The sequence below is a fragment of the Triticum urartu genome, chromosome 1, assembly GCF_003073215.2.
Source record: "Triticum urartu cultivar G1812 chromosome 1, Tu2.1, whole genome shotgun sequence".
NCBI classification, from domain to species: Eukaryota; Viridiplantae; Streptophyta; class Magnoliopsida; order Poales; family Poaceae; genus Triticum; species Triticum urartu.
Genome location: NC_053022.1, coordinates 38,828,858 through 38,842,033, shown reverse-complemented (window position 1 = coordinate 38,842,033; position 13,176 = coordinate 38,828,858). Strand labels below are relative to the sequence as shown.

General features: G+C 41.9%; 2 protein-coding genes across 2 annotated transcripts; both read right to left on the bottom strand.

The window, feature by feature from the left end:
• Window positions 1–3,570: 3,570 nt before the first annotated feature.
• Window positions 3,571–4,526, bottom strand: LOC125550501. Its single transcript, XM_048713548.1, has 3 exons — window positions 4,368–4,526; window positions 4,219–4,253; window positions 3,571–4,006 (listed from the first exon to the last, which is right to left on the bottom strand). The coding sequence occupies exons 1-3, from the start codon at window positions 4,519–4,521 to the stop codon at window positions 3,863–3,865; spliced, it is 333 nt and encodes a 110-aa protein (XP_048569505.1). The 5' UTR covers window positions 4,522–4,526; the 3' UTR covers window positions 3,571–3,862.
• A 7,804-nt stretch (window positions 4,527–12,330) lies between these two features.
• On the bottom strand, window positions 12,331–12,939 carry LOC125550418 (disease resistance protein Pik-1-like). Its single transcript, XM_048713439.1, has one exon. The coding sequence runs from the start codon at window positions 12,875–12,877 to the stop codon at window positions 12,449–12,451; it is 429 nt and encodes a 142-aa protein (XP_048569396.1). The 5' UTR covers window positions 12,878–12,939; the 3' UTR covers window positions 12,331–12,448.
• Window positions 12,940–13,176: the final 237 nt, after the last annotated feature.

Sequence of the window (13,176 nt, the reverse complement as noted above, 5' to 3'; positions counted from 1 at the left end):
GGATGTCCAAACCACCTCCAAGCCTTGACAATCAGCTATGGTTGGATGTTGCTATGTCCATCCTATGGTAGCTTTGGGACTCGTGAAATGTTGTCACCTTTCGAAACGATCTTCACACCCCCTTGTAACCATAAGGAGCATTGTCTCTGGTTTTACTCTTTGGTGTTTTAGATTCCCTAAGCCTACGCAAAAGGTTGCCACTGTGTCTTAGCGACAATGCCTAGCCTCACGCTCTAGCACACCCTTGTAACAACTTCCATGACAATGCTTTGCATAATGCATTCAGGTGGGGACCCTCTCCCAGTGATAGTTCAAAAACTGATTTATTTATCCAATGCTAGAAAAGTGTCCTCGACATTTATAAATTCATGTCATTCTTGCAAGGATCTCTACATGAAATTGACCCTCCAAACATCGACTAATGAGCATTAGCAAAGCGTTTGTTAAACGGAATGTCCAAATAATAAACTGACAGGATGCAGTATCAGTGTTATAATTTTCACTACTTATGTATACAAAATATACACAATCAGAGAAAAGCTTCAATAGATGGAACAATATTACCATGATGTTTTTATTTACTAACATATGCCTACAAGGACTGATGGTCAAAAAACATCAGTGAACGTGTAAATGCCATGAACTATCCTGCAAAAATAAGCCGACTCACTTTTCAGAAACCCTAGCTGCCACTACTCCACTGCTCTCCGGCGACGAGGACACGAGTCCCCTCCTCCTTCGCTTGATGCTCCGGCGGCGGGAGGGGCTGGGAACCTTGGATATGCGTTGTGGTGCTATAATTAGGTCTCGTAGAATTAGGGTCCCCCCCCCCCAGTGTCGGTGTGGTAGTGGCGATGGCAACGCTGTGTGGATCAAGAATAATTCATTTCTGACTCCTGGTCCACCTCATCAACAGTGGTCTTATTGACAAGGTTGAGGAGGGTAGGGGATAGTATGGTCGTTTCTTTTTGAAGGCAGTATCTTCGAATGTAGTATTGAACATCAGTGATCTTATGGGCAAGGTTGGGGAGGGTAGGGGATCGTATGGTCATTGCTTTTTGAAGGTAGTATCGTTGAATAGCAGTGGTCTTAGCAACAAGTGGTGGATCTATTTGTGTCTTCATGCTATGTACGTGCTCTTTGAAGGTAGTATCTTTCGGCAAGAAGTGGACAATGTCGTCCTTTGATTGGCGAATTCGGTCCACTTCGGCGTCGTCAGAAATCTTGTTATATTACGTCGTCTCACCAAATCTATTTGGTCGCCTTCTTCTCCGGGACGACAATCTATTTCGAGATCACTGTCGCAGACATCCCTGAGCTACGACCACCGACCGTTGTGTCAAGAACGTTTCCCGACTCCAATGGTGTTTCTTTTTCGCGAATACGCAACAGGCTTGCATATCATTTCATTGATAGATGGAACGGAAGTGCAGAGTTTATGTTACAAGTAGCGTACAGAAGTGGTGCCAGAGATCAATCGCCTACAAGGATGGCATGATTGAGTTTTGTGGGCGCGCCTCCCATGGTCTACATGGGGCTACGTCTCGGGTATGATGTGCGTTAACCCTATGGCGCTGGCGCGTGCCCAAAGCCGGGCCTCCTCCTGGACGGCGTGGACGATGTAGCTGATGGAGGGTCGATCGCCGTCGAACAGGTATCGGTTGCGGTGCTTCCAAAGGCACCAGCCCGAGAGGATGGCCAAGGAGGAGAGGCCTCGTCGCAGTTGGCCTCCCACTCCAATGGTGGAAGTTGGCCTCCCACTCCAATAGTGTTTCGAAGATCTAGAGGTGGCATCAAGCTTCGCTTGCGTGGTGCTCTTGGCGGCGAGTTCAGGAGGAAGATGACATCGGTTTTCCCAATGACCGGTGCATAATTTTAGTATTAGTATGGATGGCCTCATAAGGATAGTTTGACTTAAATATATTTTATTACATAGCCTTTGGTATTAAAAAACAATGTAAATACAAACTATAATGATTCAAGGTATTGAAAATCTATAAATTTCTATAAAATCTACCAACGTATGTACGTATGTAACATCATTTATATATGAATGAGGGTGTATTGGAATTATGGGGCCTACTCCAATTATCTTTTACAATAATTCCTAGGATACACTAGGCTCTTATGGCCCGTTCATGCATGACAAGAAGGATATGGAAGTTTAGTCTCACCCTACTTGTGGAGGATGTGTTGGACCAACATATAAAGTTGATTCCTTCCCACACTATTAAGATCGTCAGAAGAGTCCTCCTTCGCCCATCCTGCCTCGCGTGTTCATTGTGTTTCGTTAATGATCTGAGTCGGATTGAAGATCTATGCATGTTTCGTGAATGATTCGAGCTAGGTTAAAGATCTATGTTACGTTTTAATCCTACTAGTGGTAGATTCCGATTTCCGAACCAACACGGACCGTTGAGACCGCCTCTATCCAGCTCTGTAAGGTGGGCACACTACTGGAATCTGGGATTCACCCAGTTCTAAGTGTTTGCCAAGTGTATTTTATCAGAGAACTAGACAAACACCACCTTTTCTGAGTACCCTTTTTATTGAACTAGGCAAAGAAATCTTTGCTGAGTTCCTTTTTTGCACTGGCAAATATTTCTTTTTTCTTTTAAATTTTCTTGTCATTTCTCTTTGCCGAGTGTCTTTTGTTTGGAGACACAACAAACATGTGTTTTTATTTTTCCGTTTTGTTCTCCTTTCTCTTGTTTCTTTTTTGTACATTAATTGTTCTCTTTTTCCCTGTTATGCATGTCCCCTCTGTGGTCTGCGGCACCTGCGCATCGGCAGTACATGGCAGTGATGGTGATGTTTTTTTAAATCAGCTCAATAGATTGCCGCATTTAACACTCGGTAAAGCATTGAACCTTTGCCAAGTGCAGCACTCACAAAGCCTCTGTGACACGTGGTGCCCTTGATGTTTGCTCCGTTTGCACCATAAGCCATGTACAAAAGCCTCTGGAAAGCACTTGATGTTTGCTCAATTCCGTCTACACCATTCTCTTTGATTCGTGGGATTTTAAAAACACGGGAATAGAAAAACATAGGATTAGAATTCTATGGTCATCTCAATCCTATATGATTTTGGGTTGTTTGATGGCATCATTGAAAAAATAAAGGATTCTTACAAAGAGATTTGAATGAATGCTAGAAATCTTAAGGAAAGTAGTACAAATAAATCCTTACGAGAAAATTCTATAGAATTCAATCCTATGAATCAAACAATCAACATAAAAAAATTCTAAGGATTACAATCCTCCGAAATTCCTATACAAATCGTTTGAATAAAAGGAGCCCTTATTTGCTGAGTACAAAAGCCTCTGGAAAGAACCTGATGTTTGCTCTGTTCCGTCTACACCATTTATTTGCCGGATACAAAAGCCTTTGGAAAGCATTTGATGTTTGCTCCGTTCCGTCTACACCATTTATTCGCCGAGTACAAAAGCCTCTGGAACTCAGCAAAGGCGGCGATTCCAGTAGTGGCACATGTATTTAGATCAGTCAATTTTACCAGTGAAACATGTGTTATATGCGACTAAATGTATACGATTGTAATTCATCGCTGAATGGAGTTTCTAAACATATTTTTTTGGCATATTTCATTACTATAAATATATTTGGCATACAGTACAACCCTTACTCTTATATCAGTTACAAACTTAGGAAAACCAGTGCCCGAACCAGTGGTTCGCATACCTTGCAGAAACAACAACCATAGTATACAAACTTAGGAAAACCAGTGCCCGAACCAGTGGTTGTTGTTTCTGCAAGGTATGCGAACCACTGGTTCGGGCACTGGTTTTCCTAAGTTTAAAAATATATATGACTCTGTGCAGGAGCAGAGCAGCAGTCATGTCCATCAGTGAGGTATAGGCTTGAAGCGAGGCCTGGAGAACGCTGGAGTCGGGTCGTAGCGGCCGTAGTCGTTCGTCTTCACCATGAGGTTCCTTGGATGGCTGCCTGGAGCTGTCGTTCCCTCCTTGTGCACAGCGTTGTGATGTTCCTGAATTTGGCGAGATGAGAGCAATATAAGACATTATTTCGTGATAAAGATAGCTCCAAATACATAGAAATTTAAACTTCTCAATATGGAACCTCGAATTATATTCAGTTTATATTGTCAACTTGTAGTTCAAAGTTCAAACAAATCATCTAGTTCTCAAACAAGTATTGTACAGGGCCTGAATCGATGGATAATCGAGTAGATTGGCATACCTTCTGAATCTTTTCTTCGGCCAGCCCCCTGCCTCCTACAAAGACCACAACAGAAGATCTCCAAGTTAAAAGTTTAGCTCCAAACAGAAGACAAATACTTTCTATGGCACAGCAAAATCAAAAGGTTGGGAACAGGGGAAACAACCGACCTGCGGCGCAAACCGAAACGACGATGAGCAGTAGAAGAACAAGGGAAACTGTACCAACCCTACTGGAGCCCATTTTCCCCTTCTTCCTCTCAGCTCCCTCTAGCTCTAGTCCCGAGTTCCCTCGAGCGCTGACTGAAGCATCCGAGCAGTACATAACATGGTTTATATAGATAGCTGGCCTGGATATTGGCCTGATCGTCTCGTCCGAAATTCTCCTTAGAATAACGGAAAGCGATCGAGAGGTGGATGGTATAACGGCCGCTTAATTTTGTCTCCATGTCTTTTGAGCGTGCATGCGCAAGTGCGTGCTAGTGCGCTGCTAATGTCCCAAGGCAATCAAAAGGAAGGAACAGATTAGGCGTTAGTGGAACCATATATTGGTTGTCTACCGCGCTAGAGCGGATGACAAGGAGAACCACTTGGGCTTGGTTGGGAGCACCATGGAAAGTAGAGGCCGGGGCTGCATAAACAAACTGCACTGTGGCTTCCGAGTCAGTGTGCAGAACTCGTGATGTATGTCGACCGTTAAGTAGACGATACCCCGCACATTGTTGTATAATTTGGTTAAATGCATAATTGGATGCTAGATAAACAACTAAAATTAATAAAAAATAAAACGAAAGAGTATTTTTCTTGATATACAATTTAAAACATTAAAAAATATAAAGCATATAACAAAAACATGTATAAAGAGAAAAGAAATTAGATTACATTTAAAAGTGTCATTCCAAAGAAAACAACTGATGAATTGCATGCATGAACTGATGATGTGACAGTGCTGCATGGATATGCTAACACAAAAAATGTAACTTATAACTTATATGCATGATATGTTGACGTGACATGGTTGCACGTCTAGAAAAAATAAGTAGTGGGTTGTGTCATAATTAAATCTAGTGTGATTAAAAACCCATTTAGAATCCACTAGTGCATGTTGCACCATAGAGAATTCTCGTGTGTAGATCAGATGGATGCTAGGCAATCTTGATAGTAAATTTAACGGCTATGACAATTTTGATGTGTGGAGTATGCAATGTCATGATAATGTTAGAAGTAGCGGGCAGTCCTCTCTTAGGTTCTTAGTATATAGGTTTGCACGTCATTATGTTCATCAAGAGCAGACAGAAAACGACTCCCACTAGTAATACGAGTCGACAGGTGGGGGGGGGGGGGGGGGGCGGGGGGGGGGGGTGTCTATGTCTCGCTTATAGCGAGACAAATGTCCGCCTTGCCTGCGAGGCTCCGAGCATGCTACAATGAGCAGGTGGTGGGCTGGTCCAGTATGGGACGAGGGTTGTCATACTGACATCATCCTGATGTCACTCAAATTTTAATTTTTTTTAATGTTTTAAATGCATATATTTCAAAAACATAAACTTACTTTAAAAATTAAAACCATGAATTTGAAAAAAAGTGTTAACATAGTATAAGTTTTTTGTTAGCGTAGGTTTTAAAAAAAAGAGACAAGTCCATATTACAACATCGAATACATTGAAAGTCTAAAATACAATCCTGAACTACAAAACTGTCTGTTTACAACCCTGTGCTGGGAAACCATCTAGTCAAAACCAGTCAAAAACGATCAGAAACCTAGTCCATAGTTATTATTTGTCGGGTCTTGAAAGTTGAGGGTTGTGAACAAGACGGTTTCATAGTTTATGGTTGTGTTTTAAACTTTGTGGTAGTTAGAGGTTGTAATATGGACTTCTCACTTTAAAACAAATTGACAACTTTTCAAAGAAGTGTATGTGGCAATAAAAAAACATTCTAACATCTAAAAAAGTATGTAAATTATTTTTTTTAAATGTGTAAAATGTAAGCAAATGGTTGTGTAATGTAAAATATGTTTCTTAGCATTAAAAAATGTTCGTGACATTTTTAGAAATGCCCCCGCGTTCAAAAATATATGTTCGTGTATTTAAAAATGTGTTCCTAATTTTTTTGTGTAATGTAAAAAACAATTCGTACAATTAAAAAATACCAAGTTTTTAAAAAACGTTTGGGACATTTAAAAAAATACTTATGCAATACCAAAAATTGTTCGTGTAGGTAAATAAATGATTATTTCCATTTAAAAAGTGTACATGATATTTTGAAGAAATATTCACGTGTTTCCAAAAAATGTCTGTGAAATTTTGATAAAAAATTATACACAGGAAAAAATATTTACTTAGTTTAGAAAAATGTTTATCGCCATTATGAAAGTGTGTGATGTGTATTTTGAAATATTACCTTCTATTCACAAAAATTGTTCAAACCATGCATTTTTATTAAATATACATGAAGAATTTGAAAATTCTCCAACGTGTATCAAAAAAATGTTTCATGTATGCGCTAAAAAATGTACATTGAGTATTGAGAAAAAGTAAACTGTTTTTAAAAATAAACTCGACAAAATAACATAAGTAAAAAACCAAGAAAGAAACAAAGAAAACCAAAGTATAACAAAGAAACAAAATAAAAGGCAAAGAATACCGGTGAAAAAATGAAGAAACCAAATTATAATGAAGGAAAAAAAACAAAATAATGATGAAGACACGTGAAAAAAACAAAACAAAGAAAAAATAAAGAAAACCAAAAAGGAAAAGAAATGGAGCTGAGCGAACCTAAAGTGACATGGGCGGCAGGAAACCTGCGCTAATGGAGCGGCACGATAGTCACTCGCCCGTAGGCAATTCCTAATAGGAACCGATACGGTATCAGAAATTTCTACCGGCGAGACATAGTGCCCGGGCGCATGACATATTATTTCACATAAAGGACAAATTCAAAATTGAATAGTACATAACGTAATTTGGGTTTTAGAGTTGGCCTATTATCACATTAATGTCAATTTTATCATTTTTGTATCTCAGTCAATGTTTAGAATTTTAGTATTAAATTTTGTGACAACTTAGATTGATGTTGTGTCAATATGCTAGATTTTTTTTCAAACATTTTAAAATGTGTTACGGCATCCGGCGCTCGATGTTGGTGCACTAGATACATTCCCCCTGGAAGGTGTAGCTACTACCGACATCTTCCTTCATGCCGCTCTTCATGTACCATCGGACCTTGGACCGCTTGGTTCTAGTTGCATTCCAACCAACTACTATCTTTCGAAACGGGGGTTGAAAATTCTACTAAATTCTAGAACATTCAAACACCCTTGGTTATGGGGTACACACGTACAACAACAAGATTCTCAAATGAACCAAAATAGTCGACACTTTTTGCGACCACTTGCTTTTGCTATGAATATCCTTCCCTTTGAATAAGGTCGTAATACCAATTACATACCACATCAAAAGGGGAACATCTCTCAAAAGGAAAAGGGCATCAACATAATAAGTGTTGAGTCACGTGTAGTACGTGTTGCGTTGGATGTCGAATGATTTACCATCGACCAAGTGGTGCCAACTTATTAGACCATTGCTAAAATTCTTGCAAATAGGTTCAAGCCTCACTTTTCGGATTACATTCACCTGTCTCAACAAGCTTTCATAGAGGGCTAACGTGTTAGTGATAACATTATTATCACTCAGGAAATTACCCATTCTTTTGCCATTAGATCATGGAAGTATCATGGTTTTATGCTAAAATTTGACATTGCAAAAGCTATCCGTCGTTCAGAATGGAATTTCATTGTCTCTTCTCTCACACGCAAATGGCCACATGGTTATTTTGTTATTTTGATCTATCAATGCATGTATTCTCTTGTCTTATGTTATCATTAATGGGCAAACTTTGAAGATTCGGGAGTAGCAAAGGTATCAGGCAGGGTTGTCCATTATCCTCCTATCTTTTTGTGCTGACTATTAATGAGCTTTCTTTGTCTCTCAATGATGCTATGACAGCTAAAAACTTGGAGGGTATCGTCAATGCCGGAGCTATGTGCATTTCGGGTGGGAGGCTATGGCCCCCCTATGATTAGACAAAACACCGAAGAATTTTTTGTAGGGGCTAAGATTTAAAAAAATAGTTATTAGCCCCCGCCTCCCCCCCCCCTCCCCCTGCCGTTCTCTGCTAGCTTCGCCACTGGGCATCGTGCTTGGACTAAATTGTCCTCCTGTCCACTCTTTGCTTTTTGCAAATGACCTTCTGATTTGTGGACAAGCAACTCATCAGGAAGCATCCGAGATGGCACACATTCTCCAACACATTTGTGCTAAGTCAGGTCAAACCCAAAAATGGAACAAATCTGCTATCCTTTTCAGCGCCAATGTCCATTTTCCTAGTTCCAGCTATGAACAGTGATTTCACTCACCTAGGTCACCCACTCATTCTTCTGGCAAAAAATAGAACCACTCCTTACAATTTTGTGCTTGATAAATTTATGGCTAAGTTGCCCTCTTACAAAGCCAACATGCGCTCGCATGCTGCTAGGCTGGAACTAGTTAGATAGCAAAGAAATTTATTGCATGTCTACCATTTTATTAGCAAAGAAATTTATCGCTAAACTAACCGCTATGATCAGGATTTTTTGGTGGACGGGAATTAAAAAGGATAGCTCATCCAACAGCCTTTATTTTAGAGTGTGAAAAGACATTTGCCCTTCCAAGCAGGAGGGTGAGGGGTTGGGTATTAGAAATATCAAGGCCATTAATCAGGGTCTCATTCTTTCTACTGCCTAGAGAATTGCTGCCTCTCCCACCTACCACCTCTACCTCATCCTCAAGTCTAATTATTTTGCTGACTCCTCTCTTTGGGCTGCTAGTTCTAAATTCCCAAAATCTACTTTCTGGACCTCCATACTTAAGTTACTCCCTATGCTCAAAGGACACTCTTTCTTCCAACTCACCGAGGTAAAACATTTCTCTTTGGAGAGCTCCTTGGTGCCCACCTTGGCAAGATATCTAAAATCACCTCATCATCCAACTGCCAGACTTTGTTTGTCCTGCCATAATTAGTGATCTTTGATATTCAAGTAGTAAATATCTAAACAACAACTTAATCACCACTCTTTTCCAGGAACCTACGGATTTTTTATTTTTCCCTGCTAACAATATATCTGTGGTTTCTTCCACCATGACCTTGATGTTGGGTTTCGTAGTAGTTTTAAAATTTTCCTACGCTCACGCAAGATCATGGTGATGCATAGCAACGAGAGGGGAGAGTATGATCTACGTACCCTTGTAGATCGACAACGGAAGCGTTTGGTTGATGTAGTCGTACGTCTCCACGGCCCGACCGATCAAGCACCGAAACTACGGCACCTCCGAGTTCTAGCACACGTTCAGCTCGATGACGATCCCCGGACTCCGATCCAGCAAAGTGTCGGGGAAGAGTTCCGTCAGCACGACGGCGTGGTGACGATCTTGATGTACTACCGTCGCAGGGCTTCGCCTAAGCACCGCTACAATATTATCGAGGACTATGGTGGAAGGTGCACCGCACACGGCTAAGAATATGATCACGTGGATCAACTTGTGTCTCTAGGGGTGCCCTGCCTCCGTATATAAAGGTTCAAGGGAGGGGGGCCGGCCGGCCAAGGTGTGGCGCGCCAGGAGGAGTCATACTCCTTCTGGGAGTAGGACTCCCCCCCTTTCCTAGTTGGAATAGGATTCGTGGAGGGGGGGAAGAGGAGAGAGAGGAGGAAGGGGGGCCGGCCCCCTCTCCTTGTCCAATTCGGAACGATAGTCATAGGAACATGTATAAGTCATGAAGAAAGCAATAGCAACATACTAAACGATCGGGTGCTAAGCTAATGGAATGGGTCATGTCAATCAGATTATTCAACTAATGATGTGATCCCGTTAATCAAATAACAACTCTTTGTCTATGGTTAGGAAACATAACCATCTTTAATTAACGAGCTAGTCAAGTAGAGGCATACTAGTGACACTCTGTTTGTCTATGTTTTCACACATGTATTATGTTTCCCGTTAGTACAATTCTAGCATGAATAATAAACTTTTATCATGATACAAGGAAATAAATAATAACTTTATTATTGCCTCTAGGGCATATTTCCTTCACTTAAGTGATCTTTCCTTGCTAACAATATATTTGTGGTTTCTTCCACCATGATCTTAACTATGATCTTCTCATAAAGACCCCTAAGAAAGTTATTTTATTTTATCCAGTTTCCTTCTAGTTATTTGACTTATTTCCATGATGACCTTAACCAATACCAACATATTCCCATTAATTGGTTATTATAGTTAAAACAACGACATGTATCTTTTAATTTAGAATGATGGAATTTCTCTCGCATGGAGCAGCACCTCTGCAACTGCAACTACCTCCAGTATTAGTCCTAACACCTCTGCATTTAACTGCAGCGTTAGTCGATTGCAGCACGACTGTTAGTTTTCCACTACTAAGTAGAGCACTCGTGCTTGGCCATTCTTTTTTTTGTTTTTGTGAAACGCTTGCCCATTCTGGTATATAGTGCCCCTGAAACAACACACCTATGAACCATCCTTCCTTCTCCATGACGTGTGAGCTTGGCAGCTGAAACATCTGAAATTGGTACTAGAAGTCTCTGCCAATCTCAAACATGTAGCTAACTCGAGTATTTTGTTTCCTCGGTTGTTTTATCAAGAATGGGTTTGGGTTGGAAGACTTTCATCATACCACAGGAAAGGAGAACATACTAGACGTGGACGATCTCTGCTGTTGAGTGTTAACCCCTGCAGGATCAAATTTGTTGGAACCATCAGAATAAACCACCACCCCAGATCTCGGTTCCGGAAGCCGATTGCGGATTGGAGCAGAATATTTGTGGTAACACCGTCATGTTGTCCATTTTTTGGGCGCGTGACAGATTTTGCTGGACTGCAAAGTGGAAACCAGGCTTGTCATGCCGATGAGTGAAATGCACCACTAGTGCACGAACTCAAATTAATTGCACATTTTGACCAACAACTGGAGAAGTGATTGGTTTAGCCCCACAACTCGTTGATTTGATCAAATAAGGCCAAAACCAGCTACGTAGATGCTATGTCATTGTCCCTTTAACTACTGTGAATTCACTATTTTTTATGGGGGTCTATTTGCAAAGTGGCCGGGTTTTCTTTCACAAATCATGATAACGTCCTTTGGAGTGAAAAGGTTCTAAAAATTTGTGTTTCCTAGGACTTGAACCTTGGTCGTACAACATAGACAATGCCTCAGCAACCACTGGAACAACAACGGGTATGTATATATAATATTAAAACGTTTGTTCTAAGGATTTGAACACAGGCAGTCTAGTTTAGAAATTGGCTTCCTGACCAATACACCATGAAGCAATTCATGTTCCAATAGGCAGCCTTTTGCTATACATGTATATACACTATGAAGTGATTTATGTTCCAATAGACGGAATATATAAAAGTAATATATATACATCTTGTCGACAATATAAAATGTCACATTCAATATATAACTCACACTTCAGACAATATATAGAACATGACTTCAATGGCAATAGCATTCGTAAGGCAACAGTCAAGTGAAACATAAGGAGAGAGATCGCCTGATTGAAAAACGATCGGATGGGAATGCCTGATTTTTCTCTCTCTCTCCTGATTCTACGTATAAATAGATCCTCTGGGCTGCATTTCGGTGTGCAAACCTGGTGTTGTTGTAGTGGTCATTGAGACATTGCATATTCCTAACAGGTGAGGTACAATTTTCTAATAAAGTACTTTTTCACTCCAAACGACTTTAGCATGGTTTATGAAAAAAAACCAGGCCATTTTGCAAGTAGACCCCTGTTAAGAATAGTGAATTCACGAGCAGTCAAAGGAATGATGACATGGCATCCATGTGGCCGTTTTCTTCCCTGTCCGGCCGGTTTTGGCTTTATTTGATCAAATCAACGGGTTTACGGACTAAATCCGATCACTTCTTGAGTTGTTGGCCTAAAGTGTGCAATCAGTTTGAGTTCATCGACTAGTGGCGCATTTGACTCTCATGCCGACGGTCTGCTTGTTAGAAACTCTGCTCTTTGAGGCTTTGAACTGCAGGTCGCAGGCGATTACATAGGAATAGGATCTAAGCAAACACAAGAACTGAACTTGATGCCAGTAACTAACTGAAATTCGACACTATTGCTAGCTGAACCTTAGTACATACACGCGGCAGGATTAACCAACAAATTCCTCCTTCCATATCTACATTACCGAACAGGTGCCCGGCTCCGGCCGCGAGCATGGGTACCCGCACGCCTCGACCGCGGCTGCAGGGTAGTGCTGCTGCCCGTAGAAGACGTTCACCGGCGCCGGTTGCGATGGGTAGTAGTAGCCGTACGGGTAGGAGTACCCCGAGTGCGGGTAGTGTTCGACCACGGCGGCCGCCGGCTTCTTCGGGTCCTCCTTCTTGACGTCGCCGACCTGCAGCAGCTGCGCGTGGCCGACCTTCCTGCGAAGGGCGCTGGTGAGCTTGGCCGAGTCGACGCCGTGGCCGACGACCACCACCTGGTCCTTGGCGTCCCCGGCCAGCGCCACCGAGTCCACCCCCGGCGTGGCCGCCACCAGCGCCAGCGCCTTGGACCGGCACCTGCTGCTCGCCATCTGCACGGCGATCACGATCCTCTGCGTCATTGCTGGCTGGCTGCTGCGTCTGGTTGTGAGTGGAGTGGAGGTGGAGCTTGCGGTGGGTGAGAAGCAGAGTGCCCTTCGCTGCAAGGATGCAATCCGTATATATAAGGCCAGAATCAAAGAGGTTGGGCGAGCGAGAAAGCAGAGTAGCAGCTTCGTTGGAGGTTTCCACACTGATGAAGACGCGGTGCAGCAAGAAGACTTGTTTTGTTTATAGGACTTGGGCTTTTAAACTCATACTCACTGCGCTCTGTCTCGTTGCCTCGGACGCGTTGTCAGTTTTGTCCCGTTGCTTGCCAACC